General features: G+C 47.2%; 1 protein-coding gene and 1 pseudogene across 1 annotated transcript; one reads left to right on the top strand and one right to left on the bottom strand.

Moving 5' to 3' along the window:
* Positions 1 to 2,598: 2,598 nt before the first annotated feature.
* LOC130485555 (olfactory receptor 52E4-like) lies at positions 2,599 to 11,200 on the top strand. Its single transcript, XM_056858771.1, has 4 exons — positions 2,599 to 2,620; positions 3,457 to 3,836; positions 8,632 to 9,160; positions 11,061 to 11,200. Exons 1-4 carry the CDS (start codon positions 2,599 to 2,601, stop codon positions 11,198 to 11,200), a joined length of 1,071 nt encoding a protein of 356 aa, XP_056714749.1.
* Positions 11,201 to 14,759: 3,559 nt separating this feature from the next.
* LOC130485270 (hemoglobin subunit beta-2-like) lies at positions 14,760 to 15,785 on the bottom strand (annotated as a pseudogene).
* Positions 15,786 to 23,471: the final 7,686 nt, after the last annotated feature.

Below are 23,471 nucleotides of genomic sequence, written 5' to 3'. Positions count from 1 at the left end.
AGACCAAGCTGGATTTTTACCAGGTAGGCTGATTAGTCAGAATGTCAGGGTGGTAATAGATCTCTTAGAATATGCTGAACAAGATACAACACCAATAGCTCTAATATTTTTGGATGCTGAAAAAGCTTTTGATAATGTTAATTGGCAGTTTATGATTAAGGTTTTGGAGTTTATGGATTTTGGTGAAAGTTTTAAAACTGCTATAAAAGGTATATATACATATCAAACAGCTAGTTTGATTGTAAATGGTCAATTATCACCAAAGATTGAAATTCAAAGGGGAACGAGGCAGGGTTGTCCTCTTTCCCCTTTACTTTTTATTTTAGTGTTAGAGATTTTATTGAATAATTTTAGAAAATCTAATGATGTAGTAGGTTTACGAATTGGGAGAAATCAATACAAACTTAAGGCTTATGCTGATGATTTAGTATGTTTTCTGACAGATCCGACTGAACAGTTTGACAGATGGAATAAAATTTTGGAGGTTTATGGAAAGCTTTCAGGTTTCAAAATTAATAAAGCTAAAACTAAAATATTGGTTAAAAATATGACTCTTTCACAGCAACAAATATTAAGCAAAAAGACGGGACTCAGTATTGATAATAAAATTAAATATTTGGGTATAGTGATTTCGAATAATAATCTTAATTTATTTCAGGACAATTATGTAACTCATTGGAAACAAATAAAAAAAGACCTGATATGTTGGGGAAAAGTACCCTTATCACTTTGGGGAAGAATAGCTGTAATTAAAATGATGGTATTACCTAAAATGCTTTTTTTGTTTCAAAACTTACCAATAGTGACAGGTACACAGACATTTGAAAATTGGAAAAAAGATATTATGGCATTTCTTTGGGGTAAAGAAAGACATAGGATTGCATATAATAATTTAATCGAATCAAAGGAAACGGGAGGATTGGGATTACCTGATCTAAAACTGTATTATCAAGCTGCATGTTTCACCTGGATTAAAGATTGGATCCTATTAGAGAATCCAAAGCTATTAGAATTAGAAGGATATAACCTTCGTTTTGGGTGGCATGCTTATCTATGGTATGAGAAACATAAAGTGAATAAAGAATTTAACTTACACATTATCCGGAAAAACTTATTACAAATATGGAATAAATATAAAGTTGTTCTAGAAGCTAAAACTCCCGGATGGCTAAATCCCATAGAGGCATTTATGCGAAGAGGTGCACATTTAAATTTGGATTGTGGAAATTATAGAGAAATGTTAGATTTCAGAGATGGGGTATGGACACTGAAGACACGTGAACAACTTCAAATAAAAGATTGGTTTATGTATTATAAATTAAAAGACGTTTTTCTTAAAGATAACAGATTTGGATTTAATTGTACTAAATCTAATTTTGAGGCAATACTTTTAAAGGGTAATAAAGGGTTGATTGGAAGGATTTATAAAATACTCATAGAACTGAATTTAGAACAGGAAAGGATAAAACCGGTTATGTTGAAGTGGATGAGAGATTTGGGTTATAATATTGACTTGGAAATTTGGGAAAACTTGTGGAAAAATGAGTTTAGGTTTACTATTTCGAATGAAATAAGGGAAAACCTATATAAAATGTTTTATAGATGGCACATAACTCCGGTTTTACTAAGTAAAATGAGGAAACATGATGAAGCCCTCTGTTGGAAATGTAGCACAGAGATAGGTACATTTATGCATATATGGTGGTTTTGTGGAAAAATTAGGAGATTCTGGCAACTAGTTGTTAATGAGACTAACAATCTGATTAAAGTAAAAATTAAGAGAGATCCCGCTTTTTGCTTGTTGGGTATACCACAAAAAGACTTGAATAAAGCTGACAGAGTCGTATGCCAATATAGTTTCGCAGCAGCAAGGATTGTTATTGCTAAAAAATGGAAGCAAACAAATAAACCTTCAATTAAAGAGTGGAGAGAAAAACTATGGATGTATATGCGGATGGCCAAACTTACACTGTCTTTACAAGCTAAAGACATGGACGAATTTAAGAATACATGGTTAAAGGCCGCTGCATATTGGGATAAATTGGCAAAAACAGAATTTAAAAATATAGTTAACGAATTATAGTATATTATGATTTCAATTAAGATAAAATAAAGTGATTTTTTCTAATGACACGACACTCCATCGGAAGTTCATGGGTGATGGGCACGGTGGTGGGGGTTGTTTGAATTAGGGCGCAATATATATACTTATATGAATAATAATGTACCAGTAATTATGCCCTATAATTGTATGTATTATTATTATTTTTTCTTCTTTTTATGTATTTTGTATTTTTTGTTGTTGTTTCTTTGTTTTTTTTATTTCTTTTTTGTTGTTATGAAGAAAAAAAAACAATAAAAAAAAATTTGGCTTTGCCTTTCTCCCCAGGCTTTGCCATTCGGTAAACCCGAACCAGAAATTTACCGAAATTGCTTTTTTCGGTATTTTTTTTTGGTTTGGGTTTATTGATATGCAGACTCTGCAACACAGTTGTCCATTCCATTGTGAAGGGCATGGGGGGGGGGCGCCTTCATTGCTACATGGAAAGGTGGAGGGAGGGATCTGACTCTTGGCCAATCCAAGCAGCTTTGTTCAAGATGATGGGTGCTGGCGGAGCTCGTGAGAGGACAGGATGGGTCCCTTTGCCCTCCTCTGCTCTGTCTCCCTCTGAAGGTTATTTCTTTGATGCAAATATTTGTGGTTTTTTCTTAAGTGGCTGCTTCAGAAGGGATTTTAAAAGTATATTTTCAGCAGACTTTTCAGACAACTATCTCACAGCGTCTGATACCACTGCAGTCAGAGAGGCTCTGTCTTTAGGCTTACAAACTTTGGAGGGAAGGCACGGGAAGAGAGGGGCAAAGAAAACAGAAAGGCAGCTGATCTGAGAGATTCCCCCCTATCCAGCCAAGACCAGGCTGAGCTCCCCTCACTGGGGACCATTCCAGAAGGGGGCCCAGTTAGTCTACAGCCACAAAACAAAGCAGGCCCCCAGAAGCACAGAAGAGGACCCCCATTCAGTCAATGCTTTTATCTTCACAGCAGAACAGTGGCTGGTTTAAAACAAGAGCCAACCAGAAGACGCATCCATTTATTCAGAGGGGGAGCACCTCCAAACATTGTTGATGCAAAGTAAGATTGACATAAAATCAAGATAAGCTGATACAACAGGCAGTTAGAGAGGTATAGCCAAAGATTGACTTCCGTAAAGAAGGGGCAAGAGATGCAAGATATGAGCCCCTAGAATGAGCAAGGACTCCTTCAGGGAGAGACCAAATGAGGCTGCAGAATGTAAGTTTTAATCCATAGTTCGCTTCAAGCCTACAGTAGATTGTACGTTGTGCCTGAGGAAGGCTTATTATTTCAAATATTCCCAAACTGAATCTATTATCCCCTCTTTATTGGTGGTGGACCCATACTGCTACACACTCTGCCATCTTTTTTACTTTCCTTTCCAGGATACAGGAGACTCTACCTGTTGAACAGCACCCATTCCTATTCGCCCACCTTCTTCCTTCTGGGTGTCCCTGGGCTACAAACCTTTCACGCCTGGCTCTCCATCCCCTTCTGCCTGGGGTACCTCATCGCCCTGCTGGGGAACTCCCCCATCCTCTTCATCGTGAAGACAGAGGCCAGCCTTCACCAGCCCATGTTCTACTTCCTCTCGGTGCTCTCGGCCATTGACCTGGGCCTCTCCACGTCCACCCTGCCCAAGATGCTGGCCATCTTCTGGTTTGGCCTCGGGGAGATCAGCTATGAGGCCTGCCTGACCCAGATGTTCTTCATCCACTCCTTCACGGGCATGGAGTCTGTCGTGCTGGTCTGCATGGCATTTGACATAGAGAGAGAGGGAGAGAACAACAGCCACGGTGCCAAGAACGCCTGGCTGTACTTCAGAGGCCGGCTGCACTGCAGAAGGGTGCTGCAGCACTTCGGCTCCTACGGGCGGCAAGAAGAGGAGCCCCCACCCCCCGGCCAGGTGAGCAGCTTGTTAGCAGTGTCTGGGCTGAGGCAGGGGGCTGTGGGCATCGGGCTGGGTTGAAAGGGTGGGGGTGGTCAGCCGGAGAGCTGAAGTTCCCTGACGGTTAAAGAATGCTACTGTGGAGACTGATAGAAGTGAAGCTGGGGGGGGGGGAGAGACTGGGCTGAGTTCCCCTCATTGTCCCCCCCCCCGTTGCAAATTGTCACCTTTTAGTGCACCTTTTCCACCAGGTGGATGTGAAAGAAGCTGGGGGAAAGCTGGTTTTTGGCAAGAAAATGGCACCAAGGAGGAAGAATGCTGGCTTCCCCCTTAAAGGGCCTTTTCATAGAATCATAGAGTTGGAAGGGACCACCAGGGTCATCTAGTCCAACCCCCTGCACAGTGTAGGAAATTCACAACTACCTCCCCCCCTCACACCCCCAGTGACCCCTACTACATGCCCAGAAGATGGCCAAGATGCCCTCCCTCTCAGGAACTGCCTAAGGTCATAAGAACATAAGAAAAGCCCTGCTGGATCAGACCCAGGCCCATCAAGTCCAGCAGTCTGTTCACACAGCGGCCAACCAGGTGCCTCCAGGAAGCCCACAAACCAGACGACTGCAGCAGCATTGTCCCGCCTGTGTTCCACAGCACCTAACACAATAGGCATGCTCCTCTGATACTAGAGAGAATAGGTATGCATCATGATTAGTATTCATTTTGATGAGTAGCCATCACTACAAGAGAATTACACAACTTTAAGGTTGACAATGAGGAAATTGAAATTGTTCAGGACTTTCTATTCCTTGGCTCCACCATCAACCAAAAGGGAGACTGCAGCCAAGAAATCAGAAGGAGATTGAGACTGGGAAGGGCAGCCATGAAGGAGCTAGAAAATATTTTGAAGTGTAAGGATGTGTCACTGGCCACCAAGACTAGATTAATTCATGCCATTGTATTCCCTATTACTATGTATGGGTGTGAAAGCTGGACAGTGAAGAAAGCTGATAGGAAGAAAATAGATTCCTTTGAAATGTGGTGTTGGAGGAGAGTGTTACAGATTCCATTGACTGCCAAAAAACAAATCAGTGGGTTATAGATCAAATCAAGCCTGAACTGACCCTAGAAGCTAAAATGACTAAACTGAGGCTGTCGTATTTTGGTCACGTCATGAGACGACAAGAGTCACTGGAAAAGACAGTCATGCTAGGAAAAGTTGAGGGCAGCAGGAAAAGAGGAAGACCCAGCAAGAGATGGATGGACTCAATAAAGGAAGCCACAGCCTTCAGTTTGCAAGATCTGAGCAAGGCTGTCAAAGACAGGACATTTTGGAGGACTTTCATTCACAGGGTCGCCATGAGTCGGAAGCGACTTGATGGCACTTAACACACACACATGAATACCACTCTCCTCCATGAACATGACCAGCATTGCTGACAGATGACCATCAGCTTGTGCTTAAACACCTCCAGGTGTCTAGGCAGAAAATCTTTCGATTTAATTGCAACCTGTTGGTTCTGGTCCGACCTTCTGGGGCAACAGAAAACAACTCGGCACCATCCTCTATGTGACAGCCCTTCAAGTACTTGAAGATGGCTATCCCATCTTCAAGTCAGGAAGGATCATCCCAGCACTCGACCTCCTTGTAATGCATCATTTGGTGATTGGCCGGGAGAGATGGGGCCGGCCAGTCTGAAAGGTGGCCGCACCCCCGCAGGTATGTTTGCCTGCACATGAACCCAGGTTAGGGTTGCCAACCTCTAGGTACTGATATAAAATTGTGCAATCCTAAGAAAAAAATCTCAGTACACTGCCACAACTTTCCTTTCAAATATATTTCTCTCTCTTTTTTTCTTTTCTTTCCAAAGTTTCTTAACTTGTCTTAACAATTTATACAACAACAAGGTTATAAGTTCCAATACAGTTTAACTTCACTATACAATTACTTCATTACACTTAATACCTTCTCAGAATCTTTAACATAAATGAGTACTCCTCGGGAACAACGAAATGCCGGCAGCTAAGTCCTTACTCGCAAGTAAGCAATATAAAGACAATGTTGTGAGGAACACTGTACTCCGCACCACTTCCGCGGTCAGGTGATGTGGACTGGTCCAATCACAATGATGGAATCTCGTTCCTGCCGGTGTTTCTCTTTTGGCTGTAAAAAGCTGTGTATTTTGAATGTGGATCCATTCAACATTCATATACAGCATACAAAGATGTAACAAGATCCCGGTTGCCTCTTGTTTCGCGTTGTGTATAATTAGCTTCTTCAGACCATGTATTAATATTCTGACTGCACCCTTGCAGTTCAAAGGAAGGACATAGAGAGTACAGCGTTCCTCACAACATTGTCTTTATATTGCTTACTTGCGAGTAAGGACTTAGCTGCCGGCATTTCGTTGTTCCCGAGGAGTACTCATTTATGTTAAAGATTCTGAGAAGGTATTAAGTGTAATGAAGTAATTGTATAGTGAAGTTAAACTGTATTGGAACTTATAACCTTGTTGTTGTATAAATTGTTAAGACAAGTTAAGAAACTTTGGAAAGAAAAGAAAAAAAGAGAGAGAAATATATTTGAAAGGAAAGTTGTGGCAGTGTACTGAGATTTTTTTCTTAGGATTGCACAACCTCTAGGTACTAGCTGGAGATCTTGTGCTACTACAACTGATCCCCAGCCAATCGAGATCAGATCACCTGCAGGAAATGGCCACTTTGGCCATTGGACTCTATGGCATTGAAGTCCCTCACCTCCACAAACCCTGTCCTCCTCAGGCTCCGCCCCAAAAATCTCCTGTTGGTGGCAAAGAGGGACCTGGCAGCCTCCTAACCCAGTTTTTCCCCACCCTGAGAATGCTGATAATAATCGCAGGGCAGGAGGCGACCCACTTCCAGTGAGCAAAACCAAGGAGCTGGTAGAGACTTAACTTCTACCCTCTGTGCACGCAGCCCCAGTCTGAATTGGCAAGCGCCATTGACCTTGTCCAAGCAGATGCAGACCCATGGTCTTTGCCCCACTCTTCAGCCTTTACCTGATTCTCAGAACCAGGGTCCGCTTTTAGCATTTAGACCACCCAAGTCAGCAAGGCCCCAAGAGACAGCTCAAGGGATGATGCGGAATCCCCATGACTGGGGAGGTGGCGCCTGCTTTCTGTAAGGCAGACTGTAAGGTGCCGAGTTGTTTTCTGTTGCCCCAGAATGTTGGACCAGAACCAACAGGTTGAAATTAAATCAAAAGAGTTTCCGACTAGACATTAGGAAGCATTTTCCAACAGTTAGAGCGGTTCCTCAGTGAAACAGGCTTCCTCGGGAGGTGGTAAGCTCTCCTTCCCTGCAGTTTTTTAAGGTTAGATGGCCATCTGTCAGCATTGCTGATTCTGTGACCTTAAGCAGATGATGAGAGGGAGGGCATCTTGGCCATCTTCTGGGCATGGAGTGGGGGGGTCACTGGGGGTGTGGGGGGAGGGAGGTAGTTGTGAATTTCCTGCATTGTGCAGGGGGTTGGACTAGATGACCCTGGTGGTCCCTTCCAATTCGATGATTCTATGCTCGCAGCGCCTTGCCTGCTGCGAGGAGCATGGGATGCTGGGAAAGCAGAGCCACGTGTAGCCGAGGGGTCTCCTTACTCTTCTCAGCACAGGGCAGCTCAGGGACAGTTTGCCACAAGCCAGCTGGCAAATGTCGCCCTAGAATGACTGCTGGCCTTGGTTAACTCATCCTGCACCTTGGCAAAATGAACCCCTTCACAAGCGACGGTGACTGTCTTTCCCTCGCACAAAGCCCTTGTCCACGTAGGAAACTCATCAGCTGGATTCAGCCATTCCTCATGCTTGAAGCATCTCTTAACCTGGGTTTTTATGGTGCTTTATGTATTTCAGGTTTTGGATTTGTAAGCAGCCTTGGATCACAAAAGAAAGGCAGGGTATAACTATTTTAATAGGTAGCTCACTAAATACACCTGAGTGCCAAAATCGAGGAACAAGCAAGGAGTGGGGGAAGGGTCCCTTCCTCAGCTATCTCGGTAGCATCTCGGAGGTAGACACTTGGGGGTGGGGGTGGGAGGTTCAGGACTGTGAACATCATGATTATAAACACATGAAGTCATTTCAGGTCAGTATTGCTTGCTCAGACTGGAAGCAGCTCTCCAGGGCCTCAGGTCTCTCGCATCACCTACTGCTTGATCTTTTCAACTGGAGATGCTGGGGGTTGAACCTGGGACCTTCTGCAAGCAAGGCAGAGGCTGTGCCACTAAGCCACAGCGCCTCCCAGTGGATGGATCCAGTCTGACTGTTCTCCTATCGCAGGTGTCAGGGCACCCAAGGGGGGGCTGTCTGCCCCGCTTGCCATGAGTCAGCCCAACCACACCGGCTCTGCCATCTGGCCATCTTTCTTCTTGGTGGGGATACCTGGACTGGAGTCTGCTCACATGCCCGTGTCCTTCCTCTTCTGCGTGATGTACCTGCTGGCGCTGGTGGGGAACGGGACAATCCTGCTTGTCGTCTGCCTGGAGCGCACACTCCACCAGCCCATGTACCTGCTTCTGGCCATGCTCTCCGTGGTGGACATGGGCCTCTCCACCTCCACCATCCCCAAGATGCTGGCCATCTTCTGGCTCAGTGCCCATGACATTGCCTTCCAAGCGTGCCTGGCCCAGATGTTTTTCATCCACGCCTTCACTGCCCTGCAGTCCGGCCTGCGGTACACAGCGATCCACACCGACTTGGCCATTGCCAAAATGGCCGTGGCCATAGTCGGCCGGGCATTGGTGCTCCTGGTTCCGCTGGTCCTGCTGGCAATGCGCCTCCCCTTCTGCCAAAGCGGAGTTGTCGCCCACTCCTACTGTGAGCACATGGCGGTAGTCAAGCTGGCCTGTGGGGAAACCAGGCTCAACAGCGCCTATGGGCTGGCTGTGGTTGCCACGGTGATCGGGTTTGACGTGTGCTTCATTGCCTTGTCCTATCTCCTCATTCTTGGGGCGGTCTTCCGACTGCCGTCCAGGAACGCCCGAGGAAAGGCACTCAGCACTTGCAGCTCCCACATCTGCATCATCCTGCTGTTCTACACTCCAGCAGTCTTCTCCTTCTTCACCCACCGTTTCGGCCACGGCGTGGCTCCCTACGTCCACATCCTCCTGAGCAACCTCTGCCTCTTTGTCCCTCCAGCACTGAACCCAATGGTCTATGGCTGGAGGACGAAGCCAGAAAGTCCGCCAGAAAGTCCTCCTAGCCTTTTGCTCTTGCCAGGGGTGACATGAAGCAGCTCTGGAGTCTTTCTGGCTGCACCAGTCGAGAAGGCCAGAGTCTTGCTCCAGCCTCCCACCCTGGGTGCCCTCAGCATGCACCCTCCGCTCAGGTCCCCCAATCCCTCCTCCATGTCATGGCTCATCCCCTCCCCCAAAGAATCTGCCTTTTCTGCAATGTGATCTGTATGGGAGAAGAGACAGGGCCAGATATTCAGGGCTCTCTTTATCCCCCACGTGGAGCAGCATTGTGTAGTGGTTAAGAGCAGTGGTTTGGAGCAGTGGAGTCAGATCTGGAGAACCAGGTTTGATTCCCCACTCCTACACATGAGCAGCGGAGGCTAATCTGGTGAACTAGGTTGGTTTCCCCACTCCTACACATTAAGCCAGCTGGGTGACCTTGGGGGAGTCACATTCACTCAGCTCCACCTACCTGACAGGGTGTCTGTTGTGGGGAGAGGAAAGGAAGGTGATTGTAAGCCGGTTTGATTCTTCCTTAAGTGGCAGAGAAAGTCGGCACATAAAAACCAACTCTTCTTCTTCTTCAACCACGAAAGGCGCATGCAAGGAAGGCGTTCAGGGCCCTCTCTTCCAGAGACCCTTCCTAATCTGCACAGCAACAGAGCTCTCCCTTCAGGTCTTTTTTCTGATGCTCCCTTTGCATTGGGAAGCCCAGCCATGTCCCTGAGCTTCAGAGGAAGCCTCTAGGATTCTGTGTGGACAAACCCCTGGCCTCCGATGGGTTTCCTACAGTGCTGATTTAGCCATCTCATCCGAGAGGCCTCCCCACACCCTGGGATAGCCAGCCTCCAGGTGGGGCCTGGAGCTCTCCTGGAATTACAACCGATCTGCCAACAACATAGATCAGTTTCCCTGGAGGAAATGGCAAACTCCGCCCTCCTTAGGCTTCTTGCCCAAATCTCCAGGAGTTTCCTAAGCCTGAGTAGGCAGCCCTGGACCACAAGCAGTTCTGTGGCTGTGAACTTAGGGTTGTAGGGAAGGTTCAAGGTGCATGTCCACCTTATCGCAGAGACTCTTGCAGAGCAACCCTGAATGCTGATGCCGCTTGGGGGGAGCCCTCAGTTTGAATCTCACCATTGTAGTAAAGTCGTTGTGGCAAGACCTTCCCCTTGGGTTCCCTGCATCTGCCATAGGGATGCCAGCTCCTGGTTGGGAAATACCTGGAGGTTTTGGGTGTGGAGCCTGAGGAAGGCGGGGAGTACATCACAGATGCCAGTCGGACATCATGAATGTGGGTCATGTCTGGCGTGTCCCTTTTCGCTTCCAGTGTGGGAATTCAAATGGACAAGGATGGACTTTTGGTTCAGATTGCAGAATTTTAGCAATTCTAACATAAAAAATGTGGTCTATATAATATGTTGCTCATATAATCTTCTATATGTGGGCACAATGTGTCAAGCAAACATAGGATCAGGGAGCATCGTTCCCACATCAGGAATGGCGTCTTAGAGGCACCACTGGTACAGCATTACAGGGAATTGAGGCACTCAGATACAGATCTTCAGTTTTTATTGTCTGGCAGCTCCAGCAGAAGATGTATCTAAGGCAGAATGTTCTGTTGGGGGAGATTCCACTGCCAAATTCTGTGCCATTGCAATTAAAATACGCAATAATGGGGTGGAAAAAAAACTGTTAAACTCTTCTATACTTCTATATTTTTAGTAATTTTAATTTGGCAAGCCACTTTTGTGTCATGCACTAATTTTGTATATCTTATTATTACCATATTTTTTTTATCAATTTGTGTAATTTGTAATAGTTTTTACAGTTTTATCAAGTTGGACAATATGATATACTAACTTCTTGCTGGTCAAATAGACTGTATGAATAAACGGCTTGTCTAAGGCAGAATGTAGAGAAGATCCTCCTACAGCAAGAGGTTATTTTTATTTTTATTTTCTGCGTCACAACACCTAATGGTCTAAATTCCTCTTTTGAGATTTATCATGTTGTTGGTGTTGTAATAGTCAAGATCTAAATTTAGTCATTATGGGGTTAATGTATTTGTTTAGCAACACCATAGACCTGACCTCGAAGTATAATCTGGCTTTTAGCCAATCCTATGTATTATTTGGTGTGTTTGACAAACTGATTTGGCAATTTGAATTACGTCATTGTTTGAGTTGGTTAACGAGCTCAATTGGTTTCTTGTAGAGATTTTAGTAAAATGGCTAATTTGTAACTCAGTCGTATAGCCACTTGCCGGCCATGCCTAATTGCTTGTTGGTATGTAACCTAATGTTTTAGTAAGCTGACTATGTAGAGTTTAGGGGTTTAATATTTTATCAGGAATTTCCCGTTTTACCTTTTCCCCTATAGACTAGATAAAGTTTGTTACTTTGATTAATAACTACCGTCTCAGCGTTATTATTTTCAACAGTTTGTAGTCGGACACTTTAAGAATGTTGAGTGAGCACACTGAACCTGATAACAATTGGCAAGCGCTTTTAGTCGTCCTTAAACTGTAAGCAAGTCATGACGTGCGTTTTAGTGGTCGATGACAGAGGTTTACTAGTAGTATCTCCGAGGAAAAGGTATGCAGGGTTATTTCATTTCTTACAATTATCTAGTTTGCATGCAGGTTTTGGTACTTGCATGACATACCGCATAATGTTGCAGCTATTAGAATAATTGGAACCTGGGTGGTCTGGAGGAGCGAACTTGTCAGAAGACTAAGAAGTACTGCAGGCCATAGCAGATGCTCGGCACGACTGTCAGGTCTGAGTTCACCTAGCAATTCCCAAAAACCAGACGTCCAGGCAGGTATCCTAAGCAGCAGGTTTATTAAGGAAAGTCTACAGTGAGGAGCAGCAACTGACGTTAGCTATTCGTGGACTTCAATGGAGGGAAAGGGACAGGGCAGCACATAATAACAGAAATCAAACAGTACGTTGGTTGCCAGGACAATTCCCTGGTTCCCAGGAAGGTTTACAGTTACAGCTCACAGTTATCACACTTTTAGCAATTCTCAGCAGACAAAACAATATCAAAGCTACACAAGCCAGAGTCCTTGGAAAGCCACCTGTGCGCAGGGCATGACTTCCAGGCCAGTGCCTGACAATGACAGACGCCCAGTCATTGTTTGCGATAGATGAAGCCATTGATTACGACTGAAGGAGGTACTCTGAAATAGGAACATACCGGAATCCTATTTCACTTTTTTTTCCATTGGCTTTGGCATCATAAATCATGTCTCCATATAACTGCACCGGCCTTTGGGACTGTAAGCATGTCAGTTGCTCACAAAAGAAATATTAGATTTAATACTTTGTTTTGTATGAGGAGAGCTGGAAGTCGGTTTTTGTATTGTTCTATATTTCACCTTTTCTTTCTTTTCTTCACTTTCTTTTTTGTGTATTATGTTTTCTTTTTGTATATTTTGGTATATTCTGCAATATTTTGCATACGTCAATAAAACTATAATATTAAAAAAAATCTCCCTAAAGGGTCAAAAACAACTGGAACAGAGATTGAGTTTTCAAATAGTAAATAAAATAAAATATCTGGGAATTACGATAACAAATACTAACCTGACACTTTCCCATAATAATTATGAAACTGTTTGGAGAAAAATAAGAGAAATGAAGAAACTGAAAATTTTAATTTATCATTACTAGGCAGAATATTAGTTATTAAGATGAATATATTGCCAAGAATATTATTTCTTTTCCAAAAATATAAATTTGGATAGCCCATTAAATATTTGGCAGAGAAAACTCGCTAATTTTATTTGGCAAGGACGGAAAGCAAGAACAAAGAAAAAAAATTGGACTGAGGCTGTAATTGTGCACGGCACGAGAAACGGAGTGTCTTTATGGACTGTAGGCACAACCTTCTTTTCGTGCTTTGATTTGTTAATTGACTGCATATTGTGGTGTCACCATATAAACATTGCAATTCTTGATGTGCTGTTGTGGGTTGGCCTACATATGTTACAAGCTCAGCGACTCAGTGCTTTGTCGTAATTGTTTCCTGCATGTAATAGTGTTATATATGGTTATACAATTGTATACACCGTTTAGCCATAGTTGCTATTTCTTTTGCTCAGTACTTCACGTTTCACCACCTGGAGGTTGGCAACCCTATCTAGAAGAGCCAGCAGGTCCCAAGCAAGACCGTGAAAATGAAGATGGCTGGCTGGGGAGGGGGGGTTCTTTGTCCTGCTTCATTGCCCCAACCAATGACAAAGGAGATTTGTTTGTCATGTACGCAAGATAGTTCGTGGTTGAGGAGCTGGAGGACTTGGGTTCCAATGTCCTCTGCCGTGAAGCCCCCTGGCTGGAACTGGGTCGCCATGCCCTCTTGGAATGCCATTTTTATGAGGAACTTAGATCACATTATACTGTATCCCTCCCGTTTTAACACATGAATCTAATGCCTCTGTGTCTGACATAATGCTTTTTTTAAGTGACGGGGATCCCAAGGCTACATGGTCAGAGGCAAGATTTATTTCAGTCCTCATATCTCTCAAACATTAGATTTAAAACCATGCTGCTCACGATCAATGGATCAAAGAGCTTCTAAGGGATAAAGGAAGGAAAGGAACTGGGTCGCCACACTCTTTGGGCCTCATCTGCCTCACCAGGCTGATGTGAGGACAAGGGGAGGAAGAACCGGATACGGGGGGGGGCATGCCAGGAAAGACCTCGCAAGCTTGGATTCCCTCCCCGCAGTGGGCCAAACTCCTTGGAGGGAGGCCAGGACAGGGCCGGTTCCCAGTTCTGAGGGGCTCCAGGCAGAGTTCCCAGCCCCCCTCTACCCACCACCAGGCCCCCACACATGCCCTCCTTCCCCCTCGCCCACCCACGCGCCCCCTCCTGCCCGCCTGTTTTCCACCTGCCCACTTGTGAGCTCTCCCACTGCCTGCGCTCACCACTGCCCCCTGCAGCCCTTTCCCCCATGCCCCTGGGCAGTGCCTGTCACTGGGAGGGCAGTGGAGGGCTGGCCGATCAGTGAGTTGGGGGCGCAACAGCAGTGGGCCCCACCAGAAGCCCTGGGCAAAGACTCCCAGGAGGGGGGGATTAAGAGCGTGGAGAAACCGGCAACCCTTGTAGACTGCTCTTAACTATTCCTGTGTGTCAGCCCCCACCCCCCACTCCCCGTGGTGCTCCGTGGTACAGAATAGGGAACATCGACAAAAAATGGGGGGGAATATTGAGTTCTGAAAGCAGGAAGTTGCTGGGGAACCTACATGCACATACCCACACACACACATACACACAACCCTTCCAGACTCCCCCTGTTCCCAGTGGGGATGTGTGTCTCCCCAACCCAATCCTCTCCCATCTATAGATTCTTCTGCTTTTTCCATTGCCTACTTTGAGGGCTAGAATCGAGGTCTGGGGGGGGGGAAGAGCAGCCCCCTTGTCCAGCATTGCTGGCACCCTCTGATCCCCCCCTCCCCGGCAAAGAGACAGGGAGTCCGCTCAGTTTGCAGACAATGGTTTTTATTAGGGTGTAATATGAGGTGGGGGCTGGAATGGGATTCCAGGGGGTGAGGAGGGGAAAGGAGGGCGATTTGTGCCCCAGCAGCAGGACTAGTGGTCGCGGTCTGCCAGGGCTCCGGCCATCTTGCTGACCAGCTTGTGGAAGGCAGCGTGGTGGGCAGGGGTGAAGTCCTTTCCAAACTGGGATGCCAGGACGACCATGAGGACGTCTCCCAGAAGCTGCAAGAGAAGAGGGAGAGCATGACCTTAGGCAGATGATGAGAGGAAAGGGCACCTTGGCATTCTTCTGGGCATGGAGTAGGGGGTCAATGGGGGTTTGGGGGGGAGGTAGTTGTGAATTTCCTGCATTGTGCAGGGGGTTGGGCTAGATGACCCTGGTGGTCCCTTCCATCTCTATGATTCTATGAAGGAGCCCAGGACCGGCACTCAGGCCTGACCAGATGTTGGGGGCACCCCTCATCCTTCCCAGCCATGCCCCACTCACCAGAGGTCAGGGTCTCCTCTCCCACCCCCACACACACCAGCAGCTCTCTTTCTTCCAGTTGCCAGGAGGAGGGAGACTCTCTCCACTGAAGGCTGATTGAAAAGGAGCCCGCAGGTGGTGTGGATGCTGGGGGGGGTGGCTCCCCCTGGCAGCTGGGGCAGCTCAAGAGGCACTCAGACCACACCCCACCCCCAGCTCACCTTGAAGTTCTCAGGGTCTTCGTACAGCTCATCGCTGTGCAGCTAGCTCAGGTTGGCAAAGGTCGTCTTGATGTTGTCCAGGTTCTTTATGGCACTTCCAATGGGGGTCAGCACCTTCTCGCCATTGTTGCGCACCTTGGGGTTGGTGCTGATGGCCATGGCAACAGAAAAGTTGCCAAACTGGGCCAAGAACCTCTGGGTCCAGGGGTACACCACCAGCAACCTGGGGAGGGGGAGACAGACACACACACGTAGGGTCACTCTCGTCTGAGAAGCAGCACCCAGAGGTCTCTCCCTCTCTCTCACACACACTCACACCCAGAGCGCCCACGGGCCTTACGAGCTGAGGGCTTGCTCTCCAAGTTCTGCCACATCCACTTTGTCCCGCATGCTGCAGATCATCTGCTTCTCTTCATCGGTCCAGGGCTCCATGGCTGACGGGTGGCTGGCGATCGGGATTAGCTCCACTCAGCTGTTTCGGGAAACGTTTGGGCTGAGCCAAGACACCTGCAGGGGACTTTTATCCTCTGGGCTGGAGCTCCTCCTTGCAGGGTGGGTGCAGCCATAGACTGGGGCTGGGGGGAGGAGCTTGGTGGGGCCAGGCCGCCCGAGGGAGGGAGGGAGTGGGCGGCCTGGCCACAGCCCACAGCAACTGGACTTTTGGCCAAGTTATGTTTCCTCGTCAGAGCTCTTTGTACATGCACAGGCGTAGTCTGTCATTTCACTTGACAAATAACAGGGCTCAGCCTCCGGAGGCGACTGGCAGAGCAAAGAAGCTGGAGCTGGGTGTTCCACATGGATGGCCCCACCTCACACTCTGCTTTGGCAGGAAGCACGGGGTGCCATCCCGGTGGCCCCGCTCCTGATTCTGGTGGGCACGGCAGCAAGGAAGCGAGACCCTCTGGACCCCTCACAACTACACAGTGGTGCTTCCTTTAAGAATCCCCCTGGCAGAACCCAGCGGTGTCCAGCAGGAGTTGGGAATTTTCAGTCTGGAGAAGAGGAGGTTGAGGGGGGACAGGATTGCTCTCTCTAAGTACTTGAAGGGCTGTTGCTTAGAGGAGGGCAGGGAGCTGTTCCTGTTGGCAGCAAAGGACAGGACTCCCAATAATGGGCATAAATTATGGGCAAAAAGGAAAAAATTTGGAAAACTTTTTTACAGTGAGAGGAGTTCAGCAGTGGAATGGGCTTCCTTGGGAGGTGGTGAGCTCCCCCTCTCTGGCAGTCTTTAAGCAGCGGCTGGACAAGCACTTGTCAGATATGTGCTAGGTTGACCCTGCATTGAGCAGGGGGTGGGACTAGATGGTCTCTGTGGCCCCTTCCAACTCTACCATTCTACATAGTCTGCAATAGAACTGTGCAAAAACAAACACAAAAAACAATCCTGTAAATTTCAGATTCGGGTTTTATTGGACCTGATTTTTTTCAGGAATCCCGAAAAATGCTGAATTCCCATACCGGAAAATATGGGGATTTGGCTTTTTCCCAGTTTTTTGAAAAACAGGTCCAATAAAGTCTAAGGAGCTTCCCGTGGCTCCTGGGGGGCATTTTTGCAGGTAGAGCCCCCAGATTTGCAGTGTGGCTGCAAGGGACTCTCCTTGCAAAAAAACCTGCCTCCTCCATTGAGATACATAGTGAAGTTCCCTCTAAGTCTGAATACAGCCACTTCACTATTTTCTATAGAGGAGGATGGGGCGACCCCTGCCAAACCCCATAAAATCGGATCCCCTGACCCAAACTTCACCAAACTTGAGGGTTCTTGCAAGGAGTGTCCCTTGCAGCTATACCGCAAATTTGGGGACTCCACCTGCAAAAATGCCCCCCAGGAGCCATGGAAAGCCAAAATAGGCAAATTTGGCTTTGCCTTTCTCCCCAGGCTTTGCCATTCGCTAAACTCGAACCAGAAATTTACCGAAATTGCTTTTTTCGGTATTTTTTTTGGTTTGGGTTTATTGATATGCAGACTCTGCAACACAGTTGTCCATTCCATTGTGAAGGGCATGGGGGGGGCGCCTTCATTGCTACATGGAAAGGTGGAGGGAGGGATCTGACTCTTGGCCAATCCAAGCAGCTTTGTTCAAGATGATGGGTGCTGGCGGAGCTCGTGAGAGGACAGGATGGGTCCCTTTGCCCTCCTCTGCTCTGTCTCCCTCTGAAGGTTATTTCTTTGATGCAAATATTTGTGGTTTTTTCTTAAGTGGCTGCTTCAGAAGGGATTTTAAAAGTATATTTTCAGCAGACTTTTCAGACAACTATCTCACAGCGTCTGATACCACTGCAGTCAGAGAGGCTCTGTCTTTAGGCTTACAAACTTTGGAGGGAAGGCACGGGAAGAGAGGGGCAAAGAAAACAGAAAGGCAGCTGATCTGAGAGATTCCCCCCTATCCAGCCAAGACCAGGCTGAGCTCCCCTCACTGGGGACCATTCCAGAAGGGGGCCCAGTTAGTCTGTAGCCACAAAACAAAGCAGGCCCCCAGAAGCACAGAAGAGGACCCCCATTCAGTCAACGCTTTTATCTTCACAGCAGAACAGTGGCTGGTTTAAAACAAGAGCCAACCAGAAGACGCATCCATTTATTCAGAGGGGGAGCACCTCCAAACATTGTTGATGCAAAGTAAGATTGACATAAAATCAAGATAAGCTGATACAACAGGCAGTTAGAGAGGTATAGCCAAAGATTGACTTCCGTAAAGAAGGGGCAAGAGATGCAAGATATGAGCCCCTAGAATGAGCAAGGACTCCTTCAGGGAGAGACCAAATGAGGCTGCAGAATGTAAGTTTTAATCCATAGTTCGCTTCAAGCCTACAGTAGATTGTACGTTGTGCCTGAGGAAGGCTTATTATTTCAAATATTCCCAAACTGAATCTATTATCCCCTCTTTATTGGTGGTGGACCCATACTGCTACACACTCTGCCATCTTTTTTACTTTCCTTTCCAGGATACAGGAGACTCTACCTGTTGAACAGCACCCATTCCTATTCGCCCACCTTCTTCCTTCTGGGTGTCCCTGGGCTACAAACCTTTCACGCCTGGCTCTCCATCCCCTTCTGCCTGGGGTACCTCATCGCCCTGCTGGGGAACTCCCCCATCCTCTTCATCGTGAAGACAGAGGCCAGCCTTCACCAGCCCATGTTCTACTTCCTCTCGGTGCTCTCGGCCATTGACCTGGGCCTCTCCACGTCCACCCTGCCCAAGATGCTGGCCATCTTCTGGTTTGGCCTCGGGGAGATCAGCTATGAGGCCTGCCTGACCCAGATGTTCTTCATCCACTCCTTCACGGGCATGGAGTCTGTCGTGCTGGTCTGCATGGCATTTGACATAGAGAGAGAGGGAGAGAACAACAGCCACGGTGCCAAGAACGCCTGGCTGTACTTCAGAGGCCGGCTGCACTGCAGAAGGGTGCTGCAGCACTTCGGCTCCTACGGGCGGCAAGAAGAGGAGCCCCCACCCCCCGGCCAGGTGAGCAGCTTGTTAGCAGTGTCTGGGCTGAGGCAGGGGGCTGTGGGCATCGGGCTGGGTTGAAAGGGTGGGGGTGGTCAGCCGGAGAGCTGAAGTTCCCTGACGGTTAAAGAATGCTACTGTGGAGACTGATAGAAGTGAAGCTGGGGGGGGGGGAGAGACTGGGCTGAGTTCCCCTCATTGTCCCCCCCCCCCCGTTGCAAATTGTCACCTTTTAGTGCACCTTTTCCACCAGGTGGATGTGAAAGAAGCTGGGGGAAAGCTGGTTTTTGGCAAGAAAATGGCACCAAGGAGGAAGAATGCTGGCTTCCCCCTTAAAGGGCCTTTTCATAGAATCATAGAGTTGGAAGGGACCACCAGGGTCATCTAGTCCAACCCCCTGCACAGTGTAGGAAATTCACAACTACCTCCCCCCCTCACACCCCCAGTGACCCCTACTACATGCCCAGAAGATGGCCAAGATGCCCTCCCTCTCAGGAACTGCCTAAGGTCATAAGAACATAAGAAAAGCCCTGCTGGATCAGACCCAGGCCCATCAAGTCCAGCAGTCTGTTCACACAGCGGCCAACCAGGTGCCTCCAGGAAGCCCACAAACCAGACGACTGCAGCAGCATTGTCCCGCCTGTGTTCCACAGCACCTAACACAATAGGCATGCTCCTCTGATACTAGAGAGAATAGGTATGCATCATGATTAGTATTCATTTTGATGAGTAGCCATGACTACAAGAGAATTACACAACTTTAAGGTTGACAATGAGGAAATTGAAATTGTTCAGGACTTTCTATTCCTTGGCTCCACCATCAACCAAAAGGGAGACTGCAGCCAAGAAATCAGAAGGAGATTGAGACTGGGAAGGGCAGCCATGAAGGAGCTAGAAAATATTTTGAAGTGTAAGGATGTGTCACTGGCCACCAAGACTAGATTAATTCATGCCATTGTATTCCCTATTACTATGTATGGGTGTGAAAGCTGGACAGTGAAGAAAGCTGATAGGAAGAAAATAGATTCCTTTGAAATGTGGTGTTGGAGGAGAGTGTTACAGATTCCATTGACTGCCAAAAAACAAATCAGTGGGTTATAGATCAAATCAAGCCTGAACTGACCCTAGAAGCTAAAATGACTAAACTGAGGCTGTCGTATTTTGGTCACGTCATGAGACGACAAGAGTCACTGGAAAAGACAGTCATGCTAGGAAAAGTTGAGGGCAGCAGGAAAAGAGGAAGACCCAGCAAGAGATGGATGGACTCAATAAAGGAAGCCACAGCCTTCAGTTTGCAAGATCTGAGCAAGGCTGTCAAAGACAGGACATTTTGGAGGACTTTCATTCACAGGGTCGCCATGAGTCGGAAGCGACTTGATGGCACTTAACACACACACATGAATACCACTCTCCTCCATGAACATGACCAGCATTGCTGACAGATGACCATCAGCTTGTGCTTAAACACCTCCAGGTGTCTAGGCAGAAAATCTTTCGATTTAATTGCAACCTGTTGGTTCTGGTCCGACCTTCTGGGGCAACAGAAAACAACTCGGCACCATCCTCTATGTGACAGTCCTTCAAGTACTTGAAGATGGCTATCCCATCTTCAAGTCAGGAAGGATCATCCCAGCACTCGACCTCCTTGTAATGCATCATTTGGTGATTGGCCGGGAGAGATGGGGCCGGCCAGTCTGAAAGGTGGCCGCACCCCCGCAGGTATGTTTGCCTGCACATGAACCCAGGTTAGGGTTGCCAACCTCTAGGTACTGATATAAAATTGTGCAATCCTAAGAAAAAAATCTCAGTACACTGCCACAACTTTCCTTTCAAATATATTTCTCTCTCTTTTTTTCTTTTCTTTCCAAAGTTTCTTAACTTGTCTTAACAATTTATACAACAACAAGGTTATAAGTTCCAATACAGTTTAACTTCACTATACAATTACTTCATTACACTTAATACCTTCTCAGAATCTTTAACATAAATGAGTACTCCTCGGGAACAACGAAATGCCGGCAGCTAAGTCCTTACTCGCAAGTAAGCAATATAAAGACAATGTTGTGAGGAACACTGTACTCCGCACCACTTCCGCGGTCAGGTGATGTGGACTGGTCCAATCACAATGATGGAATCTCGTTCCTGCCGGTGTTTCTCTTTTGGCTGTAAAAAGCTGTGTATTTTGAATGTGGATCCATTCAACATTCATATACAGCATACAAAGATGTAACAAGATCCCGGTTGCCTCTTGTTTCGCGTTGTGTATAATTAGCTTCTTCAGACCATGTATTAATATTCTGACTGCACCCTTGCAGTTCAAAGGAAGGACATAGAGAGTACAGCGTTCCTCACAACATTGTCTTTATATTGCTTACTTGCGAGTAAGGACTTAGCTGCCGGCATTTCGTTGTTCCCGAGGAGTACTCATTTATGTTAAAGATTCTGAGAAGGTATTAAGTGTAATGAAGTAATTGTATAGTGAAGTTAAACTGTATTGGAACTTATAACCTTGTTGTTGTATAAATTGTTAAGACAAGTTAAGAAACTTTGGAAAGAAAAGAAAAAAAGAGAGAGAAATATATTTGAAAGGAAAGTTGTGGCAGTGTACTGAGATTTTTTTCTTAGGATTGCACAACCTCTAGGTACTAGCTGGAGATCTTGTGCTACTACAACTGATCCCCAGCCAATCGAGATCAGATCACCTGCAGGAAATGGCCACTTTGGCCATTGGACTCTATGGCATTGAAGTCCCTCACCTCCACAAACCCTGTCCTCCTCAGGCTCCGCCCCAAAAATCTCCTGTTGGTGGCAAAGAGGGACCTGGCAGCCTCCTAACCCAGTTTTTCCCCACCCTGAGAATGCTGATAATAATCACAGGGCAGGAGGCGACCCACTTCCAGTGAGCAAAACCAAGGAGCTGGTAGAGACTTAACTTCTACCCTCTGTGCACGCAGCCCCAGTCTGAATTGGCAAGCGCCATTGACCTTGTCCAAGCAGATGCAGACCCATGGTCTTTGCCCCACTCTTCAGCCTTTACCTGATTCTCAGAACCAGGGTCCGCTTTTAGCATTTAGACCACCCAAGTCAGCAAGGCCCCAAGAGACAGCTCAAGGGATGATGCGGAATCCCCATGACTGGGGAGGTGGCGCCTGCTTTCTGTAAGGCAGACTGTAAGGTGCCGAGTTGTTTTCTGTTGCCCCAGAATGTTGGACCAGAACCAACAGGTTGAAATTAAATCAAAAGAGTTTCCGACTAGACATTAGGAAGCATTTTCCAACAGTTAGAGCGGTTCCTCAGTGAAACAGGCTTCCTCGGGAGGTGGTAAGCTCTCCTTCCCTGCAGGTTTTTAAGGTTAGATGGCCATCTGTCAGCATTGCTGATTCTGTGACCTTAAGCAGATGATGAGAGGGAGGGCATCTTGGCCATCTTCTGGGCATGGAGTGGGGGGTCACTGGGGGTGTGGGGGGGGGAGGTAGTTGTGAATTTCCTGCATTGTGGAGGGGGTTGGACTAGATGACCCTGGTGGTCCCTTCCAATTCGATGATTCTATGCTCGCAGCGCCTTGCCTGCTGCGAGGAGCATGGGATGCTGGGAAAGCAGAGCCACGTGTAGCCGAGGGGTCTCCTTACTCTTCTCAGCACAGGGCAGCTCAGGGACAGTTTGCCACAAGCCAGCTGGCAAATGTCGCCCTAGAATGACTGCTGGCCTTGGTTAACTCATCCTGCACCTTGGCAAAATGAACCCCTTCACAAGCGACGGTGACTGTCTTTCCCTCGCACAAAGCCCTTGTCCACGTAGGAAACTCATCAGCTGGATTCAGCCATTCCTCATGCTTGAAGCATCTCTTAACCTGGGTTTTTATGGTGCTTTATGTATTTCAGGTTTTGGATTTGTAAGCAGCCTTGGATCACAAAAGAAAGGCAGGGTATAACTATTTTAATAGGTAGCTCACTAAATACACCTGAGTGCCAAAATCGAGGAACAAGCAAGGAGTGGGGGAAGGGTCCCTTCCTCAGCTATCTCGGTAGCATCTCGGAGGTAGACACTTGGGGGTGGGGGTGGGAGGTTCAGGACTGTGAACATCATGATTAGCCACAAGAAAAGCCACAAGAATTAAAACAAACATGGATGTTGTCAAAGGGGAAATCCCTCTGCTCGTGGCATTCGATGGGGAAGTCTGAGCCAGGCCCTAAAGTCATCTGAGGCCACCAAAACAAGTTCCGTTTTCAAGTCTAAGCTTTGTTCTGGCGTGGCTTCCAACACTGTTGTCCCCTCCTACAGTTTACCTCACAGGGTGGATTTTGTGAGGTAGGCTAGGCTGAGAGTGAGTGACTGGCCCAGTGTCACCTGGCAAGCTTCCATGGCATGGCAGAGCCCTGTTGCCCCAGAATCTAGTCTGATGCCCTAACCACTACACCACACAGTTGAAGGGCAGCCCAGCACTCCCACCTCCCTCTGCCGGGCTCCACCCTGCCGTTGTTTTTCCCAGGGAGGAAGGGGGGGGGGAGCTCCTGAATCTCTGCAGCCCGCGACTAAGCAGCCAGCCCATTCTCAGACTTTTCTCCGGGCTAATTATGTTAGGTAACTGCCAAATAGTGGACTGATCCAAACATGTCCAAGTAATGCCAGCTGTCATTCTTCAATTCGGATTAAAGGAATAGAAATGTTTTTATTG

This window comes from Euleptes europaea, chromosome 12 (genome assembly GCF_029931775.1).
Source record: "Euleptes europaea isolate rEulEur1 chromosome 12, rEulEur1.hap1, whole genome shotgun sequence".
NCBI lineage: Eukaryota > Metazoa > Chordata > Lepidosauria > Squamata > Sphaerodactylidae > Euleptes > Euleptes europaea.
Note: the sequence above shows the minus strand (reverse complement) of the source record. Positions and strands in the feature narration are given on the sequence as shown.

Excerpts from the sequence above, each read along its gene's own strand:
- LOC130485555 (XM_056858771.1), top strand. The coding sequence starts at position 2,599 with ATGATGGGTGCTGGCGGAGCTC. Across the intron at positions 2,621-3,456 it reads GATGGGTGCTGGCGGAGCTC|GATACAGGAGACTCTACCTG; the intron begins GTGAGAGGACAG and ends TTTCCTTTCCAG. Across the intron at positions 9,161-11,060 it reads CTATGGCTGGAGGACGAAGC|GTCTAAGGCAGAATGTAGAG; the intron begins CAGAAAGTCCGC and ends AATAAACGGCTT.